Source organism: Plectropomus leopardus, chromosome 12, assembly GCF_026936395.1.
Source record: "Plectropomus leopardus strain MGB_pleo_1.0 chromosome 12, ASM2693639v1, whole genome shotgun sequence".
Classification (NCBI taxonomy): domain Eukaryota; kingdom Metazoa; phylum Chordata; class Actinopteri; order Perciformes; family Serranidae; genus Plectropomus; species Plectropomus leopardus.
In genome coordinates this window covers 3,168,832-3,188,708 of record NC_142187.1, presented here as the reverse complement: position 1 = coordinate 3,188,708, position 19,877 = coordinate 3,168,832, and the positions used below count along the sequence as shown (strand labels likewise).

Genomic DNA, 19,877 nt, shown 5'->3' with positions numbered 1-19,877 from the left:
TCTGTGATAGTTCTGCACACGAACAGGGGCTACATTCACTACCAGGGCCAGCCCAAGCTCTGCCGCAAGTGTGGTGAGCATGGGCACCTGGCTGAGGCTTGTAAGCAGATTATTTGTGGAAAATGCAGAGAAATTGGTCATACTTTTGAGGAATGCACCAATGGAAGAAGGTGCAATCTCTAATCTCTCTAATCATGTTTTAATTAAATTTCAATATTTTTTAACTTTACAATGCCCCGCAAGTTATTAGAAATGTTTCGTTCACACAGCCAGCACTAGAATGTAAATATAACCTAACAACTATACAGCATTACATTTCATGCAGTAATTAAATTTATTAATGTCAAACTTAAGCCTACCTAATGAGATGGGTGGGCAGGATGCTTGGAACAAAGCAGGTCATGTCTGGGTTTTATTTTGGAGACGGGAACCCGCAGATCTTCTTTATCTTATTTTTAATGTGAGCCACTGCTGAAAAAGTCTTTTCACACAAGTAGGTAGAATCAAAAGGCATCAGTACATCCATTGCCGCCGTGCATAGCTGTGGGTATTCCCTCTCGACGGTTTCCGGAAGTCAGTCAGTGTCAAGCGCTGTCTTTAACATGCGGTCGCTTGACAGTTCATCCAGTGCATCCTGTATGTCCGATAACAGGTGTTGTGTATTTTTCACAATGAACGGTGATCTTATCTGGTCATATTGTTCTGTGGCTGTTTCCTCTGGGAAATGCTTAGCAAAGCATTTCAGAAGGCCTTACAGGTGGCTGGTTAGAGACTTCTTCACGTAAATAACACTCAATTCATTTTCTTCAAAGAATTCCTCCAGCTCTGAAAACATATTAATCCTCCCCTTTTCAACTCACGCAGCCCAGCGTTCAAGTTCCTCTTAAACCCATTGATCTTAGCATTCATCCACAGGGATGCTTGTATTTTCACCTTGCAATGACACATTCAGTCCATCCAGTCTCTCAAATATGCAAGACAAAACGGGAGGCTTCTTACCAGTCCGTCAGTCAGGTGGCCAGCGAGTTCAGACCAGTTCTCCATCAGAAATAAGCGCACCTCATCTCGCAGCTCATATAGGCGGGTGAGAACCTTTCCTCATGAGAGCCACCTCACCTCAGTATGCAAGAGCAGGCCTTCATGGTCCGAGCCCAGCATTATTGCATGACACTGACCATCAGTGTTTCAGGTGCTCGCGGGCGGTTGTCAAGTGATGCCACCCATGCCTGTTGCGTGTGTATGCACCCACTGCCATCCAGCTGTCCAACCACATTATCATCTGACACGTCCTCGCGCATTGCATGTGGCCACAGTAGGTGGCTTTTGGCATCACACTCATACACCCAAAGCACAGGCAGAGCGGCAATATTTGATGAATTTGGAATGAGAACAGGTTGCACATGCAGCACAGTTGGTTGACTAGCATATATGAATGACTGATTACTATACCTTCAAGGTAAAATTAGCATGTTTAATTATGTTTAATATTTCTCTTCACTGATATGTTAATCATCTCACTTCCCTTTAAGTTGATCTAACAAAGTTTTCCGAGCCTGGGGGAAACTGCCTTATTTTATGATCGTTTTTGTTCACATTAGCCAAGTTATTACTATTGAAGGGACACTGAAGGCTAAAGGGCACCAACTGCCCTCTGCTTGTGGTTCATACCTGCTTCCCTCTTGACCTTAGAGCAGAGGTGTCAGTTCAAAGAGCAGAAACGAGACTGCAGAGAGCATGTGCACCTTATCAGTGAAAACACAGATCACTGCTCTGTAGATAAGGCTCATATAAATGAATAATCGCTCTCCATCTGTCACTGTGTTGTTCTGCAGCTCTTTACACAGACTACATTTTTGAATCCTGAGCACAGAAGGAATAGCAGGCAGGAGAGGATGGGAGAAAGAGAAGACAATCAGCGAGAGAACGGAACTGACAAGGGTGGAGAAGAAAGGCAAGAAAGGTCTTTTTTTCAAAAGTGGTGTGATTTATGTTCTTCAGCAAATCACACCTGAGAATCCTACCAAATATTTCTTCTGCAATGCTAATAGACCAAATGATTGCATAAAAACGTGTGATGGTATATGTGTTCCTCCAGGATGAGGCCGCAGTTTAACCAGCAAGGTTTGCACTCAGGACCAAAAGAAGACCTTTATTTTGGAGTTTTAACCAAAAAACATCTGATAATGATATCTGTGGCCGTTGGACTTGTCATCCTGGTGATCATCATTACTCTCGCAGCCGTGCTCTCTAAAAAGCCAGGTACATTCAAGACATTTACCATGATTATTTGATTTTGCTTACTTGAGTTTGGCTATTTAGTCAGAGTAAAACATCTGGCACATGCCACTCATCAAAATGTAGTAGCCTGTTAAGAAAATATTTGGTACCTGATTCAGACACATAATCACGTACAAGTTATAACGTGGTCTAACTGACCCATAATGGTCATTTGTAAAAATTGGCTCCAAAATCATCTCAAATAACATATTCTCCCACTACATCATTTCTCATTTAAATATTTGGTATGTAGTAATGTATAGTGTTGAAATGTGGTTTCTAACTTGATACTAAAGTATTGTGTAACCCTAATTACTATCACTTATATGGCCTTCAATTTTTTCCTTAAAATTTGAATTACATAGTATCTCTTTTTAAAATAAAATGGAAGATGGTTATGCTGCATTGCATGCTTCTTGTATGGTTCCACTCCAAAGTTGGTTAGTCATTCTTCCAATTTTGGTGTGTTCATGAGCCTCATGTCATATTGTTTAAATAACATGGACCTGAAAAGAAGTTGTGCTGTATTGTATTGCTCAGAGCATTTAAATAATAAGTTAAACAAAAGTTGAAACATTATACCGCAAAGTTATTTGCTGCAAAAATACAAAGCCTGAAACTAGGTTTTCTGAAATATTGCTTTCCCTGACTGACACTATAAGTAATCTAGATCACTGTGCATTGACATCAACTCACAATTCCAACCTGTCATCTTACAACATACTGCATGTGAGCAAAAAATGCCATGCAGTATATACATTAATAAAACATTTCTTACAGTCAACAGAACATTTACTTTCATCTGCCATGTCTCTGCATATATGCAACACATTGTCATCTGAAGTCTTCATATATTGCCACATCTACATATTACGCTCTCTTCTGCATCTGCTCTTACATTTCGGAATGCTGCTACCATGATGTCAACACAATATGGAATGACGCTGCATGTTGTTATTGAGACAACAAAAGCACATGGCAACCAACGCTGGAAAGTTAAACACACACACTGGCAAAGATGGTTAGGATTAGGGGAAGGAGGCACATGGTGAGGTGTAGTAATACATTCAGCAAGAAGCAAAGTCTGGACCTCTGTCTGAAAGTCTGGGGTTTGTTGAACCCATCGCCTTACAGGCACCCTCACCCTCCTTATATTGTGTTGTTCCTTGTGGCGTTTTGAACGTATGCTGCCTTTCTATGTATCAAGCACACTGACAGCTCCCGTTCGGCTGTGTTTTCAAGTTACTCTGCCCGTCCACATATCATGCAGACAGGGCAGGTGCCATCCACACAGCCGGTTTGTCATAATAACACCTCAATCAGTTCTGTCCGGCCATGTTCTCACCTCAATGTGTATCGTGTGGAGGCGAAAGTTGGTTTTTGGCGTCTGTCAAAACAGCAATATTTGACAACTGCAGAATGACAACAGGCTTATATAGAATGTCAACTCAGCAACTCGTACCAAAATTCTGAGTTGTTGTTTCAACTTGAGGGGGTGTCCACATACATTTTTTCATTCTGGAACTTATTTTTTCCGATTATTCCAACACAACATGAATGCAGGGTTTATTCTAATCAGCACATTATTTTTGTAAAAATGGCTAAAGTATTCTAACTGAGGGTTTCCTTAGTAACTCTACAGGCCCAGACCCAAGCAAGCATACAAGAAAAGCAAGGATTTGTGTAAAGAATTTTTGACAAGTCAGTCGACTATGTCAAGTAGGACGCAACTGCTGGGAAACACAGCAGCATCTAGATTATAAGTGGCCTGATAATGAGACTGAGATACTCTGTCAGAGAAGTGGTCTGGACCTAGGCTAGACGTGTTGGCCATCCACGTACAGGCAAAGATCTGAGAAGCTTGAGTACCTTTTTTGAGTTTAGGCGGAGTGATATACGCTCTCTGAGTGGGTTTAAACTTTATTATTTCATCCATATTCTTTCCTGGCAGACCTGGTGCTCTGGCCCCTGTGCAGAGGTGCTTGAAACTGACACAGGAGCTGTGTAAACATTATTACATAATAACTTTAGAGTGTTATTATCCAAAGATTTATTTCATTAGGACGTTCAAAGTTCTCATGATAACACACGCTGTTTATTTAAAGGGCATAATGAAACATACTTAGTATATTCATTATCAGTAAACAGCTCTTGTGGGCTTCATGTTAACCACAGTTACTAAGTCATTTCAGCTCCTATCTTGTGACTGAAAGTTCATGCCTCAAAATGACTTAATTTCATTCATGCTGGTTTTATGTGACAGATTATAGATCGCCCAGGTTTTTATACCTGTTGAAATAACCTTAAAAAGGCAAAATCAAAATCAAAATCTTGTGAAAGCAAGGTTTTATATATATATATATATATATATATATATATATATATATATATATATATATATATATATATATATATATATATATATATATATATATATATCAAATCAAAATGACTCAGTTTCATTCATAACTGGTGTATGCAACAGATTTTGGCTCTTCCAGTCCTTATTACCATTGAAATACCTTTCAACCATGGCATACAGTTTTACACTTGCCAAAACCTGATTTGAGCTAATATCTTACACATGCCTCAGAACAACTTGTTTTCATTAATGACGGTTTTATGTGAAAGATTATAGCTCATCCAGTAATTTAAATACTTATAATGGAACAATACAATCCATAAATTGAAGTTTTATACCCATAAGACCCATATTTTTACAGTTGTAGATGTACATACTGGCCCAGGTGGTTTTCATTCTGAGGTCGTCAATTATCGCTGCTTTGTCAGTACTTTCGACCGACAATTACAATACCATAAGGCACCTTTTGTGTCCAACTGATGGATGGCATTAGCTGAGAACACAGCCGGACATAACCAGTCTGGTTGCTATTATACGCCGCCAGACGGCACCACACAGATGGTGTGTGCACATGATCCGCCACAGAATGGTGAGGTTGAAACATAACGGCGTGCAGTGTCATCCCACCATGTTCATTTGTTGACATCATGATAGCGGCATCCTGGAACATCCACAACAGACACAGAAGGATACCTAAAACGTCATATGTAGACACAGAAGCCTGCAAAGTGGCAATGTGTCGACTTGGGATGAGAACATGTTGATTGTCTTGTCTAGTCATGTTGATAGTGTCTGTCTTGCTATCCACTCAGGTTGCCCAGCTGCCCCCTCGTTTTCTACTGGTGGAGATATGCTGGACTTCCTGGTTCAGTCTGGTGAAATCAGCAAACCTGACGGTCTGTTGGCTACCTGGTTTCACAGAGCCAATACCAAGGAGGAAATGAACAAAGCTCTCACAAGTAACCTTTCTTGCACAGACAGAACTGCATAGCTTTGATAGTGTTGTCCCTGAGACGTACATACTATACAAAAGCCACATCATGCTCCAATGATTTGACAGATCTGTACCGCCTTCTCTGGTTCTCTCAGGTGACTCTATGATCCTGGAGGCTGATGTCACTCTGGAGGGTTATGGCACACCAAGTGAGAAGCCAGTGCCTATCATGGCCCACCCTCCTGCCATCTATAGCGACAACACTCTGGACCAATGGTTGGATGCTGTGCTGGCCTCTAGAAAAGGTAACGTCGATTAGAACTTGTATACCTTTCTGTGTCTTCATCTGTGTGTTTGCTAATATCCATCAGATGATATTAAGAGGTAATATAGGTTTTAACGCTCTGTGTGTCCCTGCAGGCATGAAGCTGGATTTTAAGTCCCTCAGATCAGTGGGTTTGTCACTGGACCTACTTATTCAAAAGAACAGTAGTAGAGGAATAAACAGGCCTGTGTGGCTCAATGCAGACATCCTCCATGGTCCCAACGTACCAGACCTCCTGCCTCCAGTCAATGGAACCAGGTGAAAAAGACAGATTTTTTATACATTTTATACATCTGTTCTTTGTTATTTACAAGCTTGTATTGGGCATGTATTACATTTATTACTGGCACATTGACAAATTAGAAACATATTAACTCACTGCCCCATCATAACACACAGTGTAGGGGTCAACAGATTATTGACCTGGCCAATTATTGCGAACGATATTTGGCATGTTGCCAATTATCTGTATCAGTATTTTGTTGTAATGATTGCCAATAAAATTAATTAATTGAAAAGAGCAAAGAAAGTGTCAGCATGACAGGAACTTTTACATTGTAAAACCTCAGGGAGATATTTCTATTTATTTATTTTGTATTTAAATTTTCATTTAACTTTGTTTAAAAAAAAACATTGTAATTTTGCTGTATATGATGTTGAACATTTCAGTTTTTATTAAACATTTGCTAAAGGCATTTAAACTAAGTTTTGTGTTAGAGTTAGTTGTATTCCAAATTCTAAACATTGACAGACAGATTTTTATTTTTATTATAAATGCATATCAGTTCCAATATATCGGTTACTAAAAACTGGTATCTGCCCGGAAAATCAATATCGGTCGACCCCTAATACAGTGTCTCTCTTCTCTTTATTTCCTCTGTGCTTTTCCAGATTTCTGCAGCTGATTCAGGAGAAATTTCCAGATGTGACTGTGTCTCCTGGATGGCAGGTATTATTAATAGCCTGATTAAGAATTACAGTATAATTGATCATTTGATAGGTCAGTTTTTCTGCAGATCCAGCACTTTGGTCCATAGCATAAGTCAAAGATAGGTGTATGGCTAGGATTTTAGAAAGTGAGGTTTGAGAACTACATCTTCTCTGCAAGAAGTGTGAGGCTGCCCTGCATTTAACTCTAAGCCGTGCTGCGCCAAACACCAGCATGCTAATATGCTCAGCATGGTTAACAGCAGTGGCATGTCCAGACTTTTTTTTTTTAATTTATGTTTCTAGAGCACAGCTTACCAGATATATTTCATAACTTTTTTTATCATGAACTCTGATATTCAGTAATATCCAACAAGACAAGCAGAGAACATTTATCTCCCCTATTACCGCACAACTCTCACACAATATGCCTTGAAATACAGAGGACCATTACTGTGTAACACCAGTCCTCACTTTATTAAAATTTAATTGCTTGTGCCTAATCTTGTGTGCTAATAAAATCAAAAACATAAATAAATCTATCCATGTGAGTGGATCGTTACACCCCGACGAAACACACGGTACAGCTAAGGATGATGCGAATTTGGTCATAAACCAAAGTATTTGCCAAATTAAAATTCTGAAGATGATTGTCTTGAATGAATTGTCAGAACATTACCAAAATAAAATAGAATTCATCTTGAACCAGTCTAGGAAATCCATCTGATAGTTATTAAGATCTTTTAGTAAAAACTCAAAATGTCAACATCCTGGTTGCCATTGAGGTAAAGTTGGGAGATCATGAGTCAGACTCATCACTATGGCAACATGATAAGTTTCACTTCATCAAATAATTCATTTCCTGCATTCTGGTGAACTTTTAAGCACCAAATTGTGCCTTTTCTGCCTTAGTTTATATGTGTTTTTTATACATGCTGTCATGTCATCTATGGGAAGAATCCAACAGTTGCATTGTTTCTGACAGGTGGGCTATTTCCCTCCATTTCACACTAACACCTACACCAGGGCCATGGTAGAGGGCATGTATGATATCATCAAAAATGTCCCTCAGAAGGTAAGATTTACAAGACACACAAAAATAACACAAGGTAACCCAGTATTATGAAGTATGAGCAGCAGTGTTAGACACATGTCAGACGAGAAAGCGGTATCAACAGATTCACTAACATGTCCACATGAAAGACAGGAAGAATAATCATGGTGAGGTGAGCCACTAGGTAACTTACTGGCAAGCTCAGTTCAGCTCAGCTCAACTATTTGCAAACACAGTTAACCCTTTAAAACCTGGAGCGACATCACTTCTCTTGTGCTGCTTTCAAAAGCCTGTCACATGTATTTAACCTTTGAACTCTGAGAAAAACATCATTCAAAAACATGGAAAAAAGGTTAGGAGCAATTTTTTAAGATATGTTCCACAAACTGTATAGATTAGTAGATTTAGAAAAATTATGTTTAAAAAGCTGGGATAATATAAACAATATATAAATACATACATTTTTAAAAAGTAAAGATACAATACAAATGGAAAAATAAAAATAAAAACCAATGTTTTGAATTATTATAATTATGTATTTAAAATTATTTTTACAGAATTATTATACATTTTTTTCCAGGCTATTTCCTTGTTTATTTGTTTTGTGTCACGTTCTATTGGGGGGTTTTGTCATTTGTTTTTAATTATTATTATTATCAATATTATTTGGTTTGTTTTTATTGTTGTTTTCACTAATTCCCAGGCAATTTTCTTGTACTTTTTACACTTTTTCTATTGTGCTCATTGCCTTCTTCCCATGTTTTTGAAAAACATTGAGCTAATTTTCTCAGGTTTCAAAGGGTTAAAAATATAACTCTCCATACAAATAAATCAATGTTTGCAAAGGTAAACTGAAGCAACACACACCAAAAGGCTCTTTCCTTATTAATAAACAACATAGTTGTTAAACATTTAAGGTCATCACATATATAAAGGGGGCTTACCTGGAGGAGGGCTGAAGCGTGCATTCATCCCTCCACTTTCCCACGGAGCGTGTCCCTCTTGTTGCAGCAGCCTGCTGCAGCGGCGTGCGCGTGCGTCGAGCCTGCGTTGCTTTGTCTGGCTCCTACGAGCTGTCCACCGTCCATCCGGGTTCTGCAGTCCCGTAACCTCGGCCCGGCCCTAGGCTGGCATCTTCTGTACCTCCTCTTGGTGTCTGCTGTGCTGCTCCGCTCCACCGCGGCGTCTGGGCTCTCTTGTCTTTTACAATGCACACCTTGCACACCTGCGCTGCATCTGCTCATTAGCTGTGAGGAGGGAGTGAGAAACACCTGTGGAGCACAGTGCACCGATCAGCTGGGGCTGCACACAGAGGGCTATTGCACAAAACCTCGACACTGGATTAAGCCAGGAGTCACTGATAAGACAAGAACAAGCCTCACTTTTTCCGTCATCCTGGATTTCTAAATTCTACTTTACTACAACAGCCCCGGCGGGGGCCCTTCTGTGCGGAGTTTGCATGTTATCCCCGTGTCTACGTGGGTTCTCTCCTCCCACAGTCCAAAGACATACAGCTCAGGTGGATTGGTGACTCTGAATTGCCCTTAGGTGTGACTGTGAGCGTGTATGGTTGTTTGTCTTTATGTGTCGGCCCTGCGATAGTCTGGCGACCTGTCCAGGGTGTACCCCGCCTTCCGCCCGATGACAGCTGGGATTGGCTCCAGCCCCCCCGCGACCCTTACGAGGACAAGCGGTTACAGAAAATGACTGACTGACTGACTGACTGACTACAAACAGCCCCTGGTGTCCTTTTAGGTGACGTGATAAACCCCTAGGGATGACAAACTTTGAAACGTTTCGAAACCTGTCTGCTCACTTGCAAAAGCTGGCAATGTAATTAATGGGATGTTGAAGACAATTCTCTGATTTTAGACATTTCCAGGATTTTCAGACGTTTCTAGAATTTTAGGACGTTTTGGGGAATGTAGGACATTTCACAGATTTGAGGACATCGCAAGGTTTTAGGACACTTAAAGGATTTTAGGACATTTTTTAGATTTTAGGACATTTCTATGACTTCAGGAAATTTCTATGACTTCAGGAAATTTCTAGGAATTTAGGGCACTTCTAGGATTTTAGGGCATATGATGTTAGGACATTTCTAGAATTTTAGGACATTTTAAAGATTTTAGGCCGTTTTTAGGATTTCAGTATATATAGAGGATTTTAGGACATTTCTAGGCATTTGGGACATAGAATGTAAGGACATTTTTAGGATTGTGGGACATTAGGGGCTTAGCTAGGACCCCTTTTGAAGGGTATGGCACTGACAAGCTTTATTTTGATGCTGTTTTACGCGCTCTGGCACCTCATGTATACTAAAAGAACAAAAACAATTCCCACTGTGAATCTTGATCTGAAGTCACTTTTCATAACATTTGATAAAGACTTGTGTTGCTTTCCTCTTAACTTTATGTGTGTGACATACAGCATTTTTGTGTTCCCTCAAAAGACATATGGGAAAAATTTGACCATTATTGTAGATGTTAAAATGTGTTCAATATTAGTGCATATGAAGGGAGGACAGGTAACATCCTCACTATGGTTTCATTTGTTGACAGTCATTAAATCAAGGTATCTCAGTGAATTGCACTTTGATATTCAGATATGTGACAATAACCTTTGTGACAGCTGATATTCACTGGGGAGTTTGAAATCTGCAATAAAAGATTTTAAAAATAATTTGTTTGTTTAGGTGACATTCCCAGTCCATGCTCTGTTGGTTCGCAGTGGCTGGCAGCACATCAGCTGGCTCCTCAGCCAGTCACCAAGGTAACACAGACACCTGACATGTGTATTATGGCAATGAGTGAAAATCAATCATTTATTAAAAAGAATGACTGTTCAAACTGGCATTTAAGCGATAATCTGAATTTCACTCACACTGTTTGCATTTCCTCTATCTCTGCTCAATTATTCCACGTCCATTACAATCTTTCACGTCATGTTTTTCCAGAAAGAAGTCATATGTCTTACAGAATAAAATGTTGGCAATGTACATTTCTGCAAACTATGAATATGTTAAAAAGTTTTATATGTATCATATCACCGTGTGACATAACATAAGCTGACTTTGACATCAAGAGGTGGAGGGGACAAAGCTGCAGACCAATGTTGAAGACCAACAAACAAAACTGGGTGGCGAGTCATTGCTGTATTATAGTGAATTTTTAGGCATGCAAAGCAATTGATTTTTATCAAGACATCGTTGCTTTTCCTGCTGTGATAACTGATTCCAGAGCAGGTGTTATGAGCCAACAAATAGTCTGTTGGAAACCCTAACCAAGTGTTTTTTGTACCTAAACGTAACAGTTTTGTTAAAAGACTCAAGGTTCGCACAAGGTCCTAGAAATGTTTAAATTTTGAGGGGAAAATGGTGGAATACCTTGAAATAGCATCCTTTCTTGACAAAGTGCTTAAAAAGTCCTTGAAATTCAACTGAGCCAACCAATGCTGTCCTATAATTTTACCAAGATTTTGTTACCAAGTCATAATTAAATTGCTCAGTTTTTATTTCTTTTAAAATTCTGACATGTCACAGTGCTAACTTGTGTTGTTCTTGGGGTCATTCTGACCCCAAATGAAATCTTTTGCTGTCAAAATATGTTTTTTATACTTATGTAAACAAGGTCTATTGACCCTTAATTCCAAAATGAAGGGAAAAATGCATGGTAATGGGTTGGACTGAAGTAAGGCTAAAGGTGTAACACAGAATTGATTGACAATTTATACAATATGCTTTAAATAAGTCAAACCAGGCGGGGTCAGAATTACTAATAGCAGCACCCTCTTCCAGTCCTTTCATCCTCAAATACCATTTTTTTGCTGAGACATTGCTGCTTTTTCATTGTGCCCCCCATCTGAGTATTTTTAGCCCATATGATCTTTTTATTAACCATAATGGAGTAGTTTTTGAGCTTAAACCTAACCACATGTCAAACACAGCACTGTTGAAACATAGTTCAACATATACGCTACTTAATTTTATGTATCGCAAATGTAACGTACGCATGGTTTGTGGAAAAAAACGCCAACAAAATCTGTGTTGTAGGCTGCAGAGCAAGCTCAGAGATGAGCATCAGCTGGACTTTATGCAGAACGTAGACTATAGGACATGAAATAGCCTTAATGTGGCCGTGGTTTTGTTCATATTTTCACGTTCAGTTTCAATGATATTCAGCCACATGATGTTGTACCTTGTGAAACTGAATCAACTAAGACTGCTGTGTTGTTGTGCTTTGGGTTACAGGTTCAGTCTGACATTGTGGCAGGGTTCAATTAACCCGAACATCAGCGACCTGCTGTTTGTGCGTGAGAACAGTTACCCTACCAGAGTCTACTACGACATTTATGAACCAACGCTGTCTGAATTCAAACAGGCCGCAAGTAAGAAAGGAGCTCTTTGATAGCAAAAATGACAAGTGGAGTCGGTCAGTCAGTTAGTGCTTTGTTGCAAACGTATCAATAAACTAAATTCTGGGCAAAAAATGTGGAAAAGCATACACAACAGTATTTGTATTGCTGAGTACATATTGCAAAAAAATTAAAACATAGCAGGGACCAGAAAAGTCATCACTGACCCTGCACTGCTGTACTGACAGTAAAATTGAGACAAGTAATTATGTAATTATGTATGTAAGTAGTTATGCAATTGTCCAAAATTCTAAAACAGAATATTTTGTTAGCATTAAACAACTACATTCATAAGGCCTTGACACTGGCTAGACTCATAGGATATGTCCTTATGGGACATGAAATATCTTTTGTAAGCTGAAGGCTGCAATTATTTTGAATTTTGTCAAAATTTTATGAAATGTCACTATTTTACCACTAAAATTTCATAAAATGTAACTGTGTGAAAAATTGTCAAAATTTCATGACATGTAACTATTTTACTATGAAAATTTCAGGAAATGTAACTGTCAAAATTGTCAAAATTTCAGGAAATCTAACTATTTTCTATGAAAATTTCAGGAAATCTAACTATTTTACTATGAAAACTACCCATTTAAATTGAGGTTATATTAACCCTCTTAACTAAGCCATTGCACCTCCTTGGGGGCGTCACTCTAGCCTGGATGTCCAAGTTTGCATTTTTCATCTTGAATTTCGACCATCCAAAACAGCAACTTCATATTTTGACTTTAACGACATCTGTTGCATGTCTGTCCGTCCTGGAAGAGGGATCCCTCCTCAGTCGCTGTTCCTGAGGTTTCTACCATTTATTTCCTGTTATAGGGTTTACTTCCATAGTTGATGAGAGGATCTAAGGACAGAGGGATGTTGTATGATGTAAGGCCCTCTGAGGCGAATTCTGATATGTGATAATGGGCTTTATAAATTAAATTGACTTGACTTGATATTTTCAAACACATTGTAAAAAATAACTCGCTGTTCCAGTTTACTGACTGATGTGTTTACAGAGCAGCAGGGACTTCTGAGGAGATTCTATCCTGGAGGAAACCTGATGGACTTCCTCTTTCCAATCCGCAACTCAGACACTGACCTCCCGTCTACCGTCACGCGGCAAAGCAGCCTGGAGGTTCGATGGTTTAGAGTCACTGATCAGACCTCGGTGTTGGCGCAGCTTTCAGGTACAAACACTTTGTTTCTTCAGACTCATCATTCTCTGATGCAGTTGGCTGTCTGGTTATGCTTAAATGCTACCAAAAAACTTCTATCACAATTGTATCACTTGAAATTTTGAAAAGCAAAACTCCACAAACAGCAGTTAGAAAATGCAAAGCAAAGCAATGGAGCAGTAATCCTGTTTACCCTCTCCTTCCTGTTTGTAACACCTGTGTGTGTGTGTGTGTGTGTGTGTGTGTGCGTGTGCGTGTGCGTGTGTGTGTGTGTGTGTGTGTGTGTGTGTGTGTGTGTGTGTGTGTGTGTGTGTGTGTGTGTGTGCGTGTGCGTGTGCGTGTGTCCAGGTAGTGGTGGGGGTATGTTGGTGGTTCAGGTGACCTCTGACAGTGAGCAACCTGGAGTCCCTCTGGTAGAAGGTTCTGGAAAGAGCTCAGAGGCCCTCACGCTGCAGGTACATCAATGAAGTCTCCCTAGAGTATGAGCACACCACTGTGGGCTGTCAGTGGTCGCTGCTTTAGGTTGCCAATATGGACAAACATGGTGGCTGCTCTGAAAATGTCAAATTGAAATATCCACCTGAATCTGTTTCTGAATCCATCTGAGGCAAGGGATGGGCCATGAAGTTCATGAAATAATCAGCTATTTCAATTTCTTGGAGGCCAGAAAGTGACATTATCTAAACGCCCTGTGGTACAATGATTGATCTGCATGTATAGTTGACCTTAGTTGACTCATGCTGGATGTTTTTCCAGATTTTAATCTTGTAGCAAAAGCTGAGCTGGTGTCTACTTTTGCATTTCTTTCGTCTTATTAGTAATGTTTTTGCAGCACTTCTATATTCAGTATTTCTATGATCTGTGAAGCATAATTGACTTCATATATGCATGTGGATAAATAGGGCCATATGCACTGATGTGTTTGCAGGACTTCCTGCAGCTGCTCGGGCAGAGAGATGATGCACCATGGGGTATTAACCTGCAGATCCACACTCAGCAGCTTCTGGAAGCTTCTCTCAAACTGCTGTCTTCAGCCTACAGCACTGAGAAGCTCTACAGGCCTGTCTGGATCAGCATGGAGGGTTTACAGAGCACTGACGACATCAAGGTTTGTCGCTTCCTTTCTGACTGATGTTTTACCAAACGTGGTTTCTGATACATAATAAATGTGCTTTTTCTAATAATATCATACCCATGAATAAAGCCTTTTTTAAACCAAATTGTTGAGAAAAAGTTCATATCAGGCCAGTATATTTCAAAACAATGTTTACAAGATGTTAGAAAAAGTTGAACTATTGTGTTAGTACGACTAAAAGTAACATGTTTACAGGTCCATCTGAAATCGTACTGATAAGAATTCCAAGAAGTCCAACAGTCCTAAATAATGTGGGTTGATTTACTCTTTAATGTATACACCTATTCTGCATATGCTCCGTAATCCCTGCATCAGGCTTTGACCTGGAAGTTGAACAGCATAAATTCATAGAAGAAAGTTGTGAAAACAAGACCAAGGTACCAAGAAAAAAAGAGTATGTACTAAATGCACAGTGCCGAAAAGTTATCCATGTTTTGGTATGTGACTTAATAAATCAATGAGAAGAATGTCTAATAGCAACTAGTTGAAAGTGGGCATATCACCACCAACTGTGGACATACTTCCGTTAATAAATTCTCTCCCAATGCTTGTGTACTGGGACAAGGACGTCAGTCTAATTAAATGGCCAAATGGAGCTATAACTTAGACTTAGACGACTTTATTGATCCCTTGAGGGAAATTTAGTTGTCACAGCAGCTTGGCACGTAAGACATACAGAGACATACACAGAAAAATAAGAAGAATAATAGAAGATAGAAATAAACATAAATATATAAAAATAGAATAAATAGAATGTTGAAGTAGTGCAAAAGAGTACTGAGGTAGTGCAAATGCAGTGGTAAGGTGCAATCTGATGATGGTAAGGATACACATGAGCATGGTAATGATGACAGCAGAATAGGGGGAATATTTAGAGGTGTACATATAATACTAATAATGGTAATAACATCAGTTTGAAGGCATCGCACACATAATAGTAGTGATAGTATTAATAATAGTAGTAATAATAATAATAATAGTAGTAATAATATCCATAATACTAATATTAATAATAGTATCAGCAACATGACATTAGCACTTGACATTTTTATGTCTGATGACCAATGTTATGTATAATATAATATAATAATAATGATAGAATAATTATAATGGTATATATATATATATATATATATATATATATATATATAGTGATGTATAATATAATATTTATAATACAATACAGCTGACGATCCGATGTTATATATTTGTACATATATATACATGATATGCATACACACATACTGCAGTCTGTACTGTTTGGATGTGGAGTGACAGGATTTAGTCCAGTTCAGTGACAGTGACCACAGGTCTGACAGAGGTGGATGTGTTGAACAGTCTGATGGCAGCAGGCAGGAATGATTTCCTGTATCGCTCCCTCAGACAGCAGAGATTGGAGGAGTCTGTTGCTGAAGCTACTCTTCAGCTTGTCCAGTGTCTTATGGAGGGATGGGTGACATTGTCCGTTATTGCCAGCAGTTTTGCCAGCATTCTGTCCTCAGCCACCTCCTCCAGGGAGACAAGCTTAGAGCCAACAACAGACTCTGCCTTCCTGATCAGTTTGTTCGGTCTGTTTGCATCCTTTGCCTTGATGCCTGCCCCCAGCACACCACAGCAAAGAAGATGGTGCTCGCAAACAACAGACTGATAAAACATCAGGAGCATCCTGTTGCAGACATTGAAGGACCTGAGTCTCCTCAGGAAGTAAAAGCCGACTCAGGCCCTTCTTGTGGCTGCCTCAGTGTTGGTGGACCACTCCAGTTTGTTGTCCAGAAGGGCCCAGGTACTTGTATGATGTGACCAATTTCCACATCAGTCCCACTGATGCAGACAGGAGAGGGTGGGGCCTGTTCCTCCTGAAGTCCACCACCATCTCTTTAGTCTTTGTCACATTCAGCTGCAGGTGATTCTCCCACACCACCTGACAAAGCGGTCCACCAGGTCCCTGTACTCGTCCTCCCGTCCATTCTCTACACTGCTCACGATGGCCGTGTCATCTGAAAACTTCTGGAGATGACACGACTCTGTACAGTACCAAAGTCAGCAGTGTAGGTGGTGAGAGAGGAAGGGGGACAGCACCGTTCCTGGGGGGCCCGGCGTTGCTGGTCAGTCGCTCAGACACGCAGCTCTGCAGTTTCACAAACTACGGTCTGCCTGTCAGGTAGTCACCGATCCATGTGACCAGGGGAGCGTCCACCTGCATGTCCTCCAGTTTGGCCTTCAACAGTCTGGGCTGGATGGTATTAAAGGCACTGGAGAAGTCGAAGATGTCGAAGGTGTTGGGTCTGTCCAGGGAGGAGTAGGCCTTCTGCAGCAGATACAGCACTGTCGTCCCACACCAACTCGGGACTGGTATGCAAACTGCAGGGGTCTTGTGATGAGCACACCAGTGGTCTGAGATGTGCTAGAACAGTCTCTCCATGACCTTCATAACATGAGAGGTCAGTGCTATTGGCCTAAAGTCGTTCAGTGCTACAGGATGTCTCTTCTTGGGCACTGGGACCAGGCAGGATGTTTTCCATAGCACTGGGACTCTCTGAAGGTGCAGGCTCAGGTTGAAGAGAGGTGCTGGAGTACACCACACAGCTGGCTGGCACACGCCTCAGCACCCGGGGGCTGATGCCGTCAGATCCTGCAGCCTTCCTCTGGTTGAGCCTCTCCAGCTCTCTCATCACCTGGTCGGCTGTGAGGTGTAGTCCAGTCTGGGGAGGGTGCGGTGGGAGGCGGCAGTGGGGTGTGAAAAAGTTCTGTGGTGTGTGTGTGACAAGCTGGGGCTGGGGTTGGTGATGACGGGAGTGGAGCAGAGGTGTCTGCTGTAGGTGTTGCTGGGGGGCTGTGGTGGCAGAGGAGCAGCAGGGGGGCTGGAGTCAAACCTGTTGAAGAACTGGTTTAACTCGTTGTTCATCCCCCTCAGCAGCACCCCCACCTTTCCTTTGGAAGCCGGTGATCTCTCTCATCCCACTCCAAACATCCCTGGCCTTGTTCTGCTCCAGTTTGTCCTCTAATTTCTTCCTGTAATCCTTGCTCACCTTGATGCTGTGCTTTAGCTCACGTTGTACCTGCTTGAGTTCTGTACGGTCCTGATCTAAATGCCCTCTTTTTTTGTTGAGGAGAGCCCTCAGTTGCTGGTAACCCAGGGTTTGTTGTTTGGGTAACAGCGGACCTCTTTAAATGGGATGGAGTTGTCCATACAGAACCCAATGTATTCAGAGACACAGTCAGTCAAGCCATCAATATCCTCACCGTGAAAGGCTCACAGGGCATTCCAGTCAGTGGACTCCAGCGCACCACGCAGTGTCTCTGTGGCCTCATGAGACCATTTCCTCACTGTCCTCACTGTTACTGGTTGCCGCTGAACAACAGGCTTGTATGATGGTGTGAGCAGGACTAGTGGTCTGACCTGCCCAGTGGGGGGAGGGCAGTGGAGCTATGCATCCTTCACGTTTGCATACAGCAAGTCCAAAGTTTTATTTTCACGTGTGGAGCATTTAACAAACTGGTAGAAGGTAGGAAGAGTGGCTGAGAGAGAAACATGATTGAAGTCACCGGTGATTGTGATGAAGGCACCAGGGTGCTTGGTTTGGAGACGGGCAGTCACAGCGTGGATGACATCACATGCGGCGTCTGCGTTCCAGACGGAGGAATATAGCGACGATGGCTACTACACTGGTAAACTCCCTCGGCAAATAATAAGGGCACGAAGTCCGACGGCAATAAACTCGATGTCCGGGCTGCAGACACGCTCTTTGACAGAGATGTGTCCAGTGTGACACCACCTGGAGTTCACAAGCACGGCAAGCCCCCCTCCTTTCTTCTTACCGGTTGAGGTGGTGTCTCTGTCCGCTCGGACTGTGTGGAAGCCAGGGATGGTCACGTTGGAGTCCGGGATCTGGTCGTGCAGCCAGGTCTCGGTGAAACACATGATGCTGCACTCTCTGTACTCCCTCTGCGTCCTGGCGAGCGCTTCCAGTTCGTCCGTTTTGTTAGCCAAGGGCCGTACGTTTCCAGTGATGACTGCAGGGATGCAGGGTTTAAACTTCCTCTTCTTCATCTTTCGTTTAACCCCCGCTCTGCAGCCTCGCCGTCGCCGCCTCAGCTCCTCTGGTACTGTGGGTCTCTCTCCGGTCAAGGGGGCCGGTGCCCTCAGGGCCAACAGCTGGTCGCGTGAGTAAACAATGCCGGCGGTGTTACAGGCGTCGCTTCCAGTCGTCAGGAGTAACCCGAGTGTGAAAAGTAGTAGTAAATGTCCGAATTTCCAAGAAAACATCTTGGCGTTGTGGAGTGCCCAGATGCGCAGAACAATATACAATATACAATAAAACAATATAAAACACTATAAAACACTATAAAAACAATTTTAAAAAAAGACACGTTCAAAGAGCTGCTGCAACAGGCTGCCACTCTCACGGCGCCATGTAGCTTCACTAAACTGTGCATGTAAACATACTAGCTATGTTATTAGGAGAAGGAAGTGTCACAGTACTGTCGTTAGGTATAGTTAGGTGCCTTCTCGAGGTGCTTGTTATTGCGCTGCTGTTCTCCCTCATAGGCTGCAATACAGTCATGTTAATCCTGTGTTGTAACCTCCTCCCCTCTCTTTCAGGAGTTTATGTCAACAGTAGAGAGACTTTTTCCTTACGTCACCCTCGTCCTGACAGAGCGGGCCTGGCCTCCTCTGCTCCCAGTGACAGGCTTGTCTCAGAGGGTGGCTTTACGCCTGAACACAGCATCACTGCCGAAAGGACAGGAGGCGCTTCACTCTCTAATGGAAATGATGGACAGGTGGACGGACCTCATAGTGGAGGACACACAAAGCAGTGCTGAAGCTTTCGCAGCCCTTAAAGGACTTATGACCCAGTGTACAGGGAGAGCAAATACCAACCTGTATTTGATATCTGCTAAGTCCTAACTGAGGGTAGATATGACCAACCCAGAATTCCAGCACTGCAAGGGATATTTGTGTCATACAATCACCCCGATTTAATGTGAATATTCATAACAGCGAACATTAAAACCTTTACACATTAGTCATCAAAAACTGACTGGTATATTGGGAGGCTAATGTTATCAGCTGATACTGGCTATTTATCAATGTATACAGTGACGAATGTATGTAAGAAATGATTGTATAGAACACCAATGTGAGTGCTTGAGTTCTCATCTTCCACCGAAATAAAATTAAATGTAGGATGTCACTTGTACATATAAAATGATTTCTTTCATACCTCTAATGTTTTTTTTTTCATGGAAATCTGTCAAATGCTTGTATTTCAGTCTGAAC

The 19,877-nt window shown here is 41.4% G+C and overlaps 1 protein-coding gene across 2 annotated transcripts; it reads left to right on the top strand.

Annotated features, from left to right (window-relative positions):
* Window positions 1-1,809: 1,809 nt before the first annotated feature.
* fam151a (family with sequence similarity 151 member A) lies at window positions 1,810-19,791 on the top strand. 2 transcript variants are annotated; one of them, XM_088085051.1, is made up of 13 exons: window positions 1,810-1,951; window positions 2,096-2,259; window positions 5,452-5,598; window positions 5,729-5,878; window positions 5,994-6,156; window positions 6,790-6,847; window positions 7,811-7,900; window positions 10,575-10,651; window positions 12,129-12,265; window positions 13,303-13,473; window positions 13,810-13,916; window positions 14,390-14,569; window positions 19,200-19,791. In XM_088085051.1, the coding sequence occupies exons 1-13, from the start codon at window positions 1,893-1,895 to the stop codon at window positions 19,503-19,505; spliced, it is 1,809 nt and encodes a 602-aa protein (XP_087941177.1). In that variant the 5' UTR covers window positions 1,810-1,892; the 3' UTR covers window positions 19,506-19,791. The 2 variants fall into 2 exon arrangements, with proteins under 2 accessions (XP_087941177.1, XP_042352876.2); XM_042496942.2 differs by having other exon boundaries at window positions 1,831-1,960.
* Window positions 19,792-19,877: the final 86 nt, after the last annotated feature.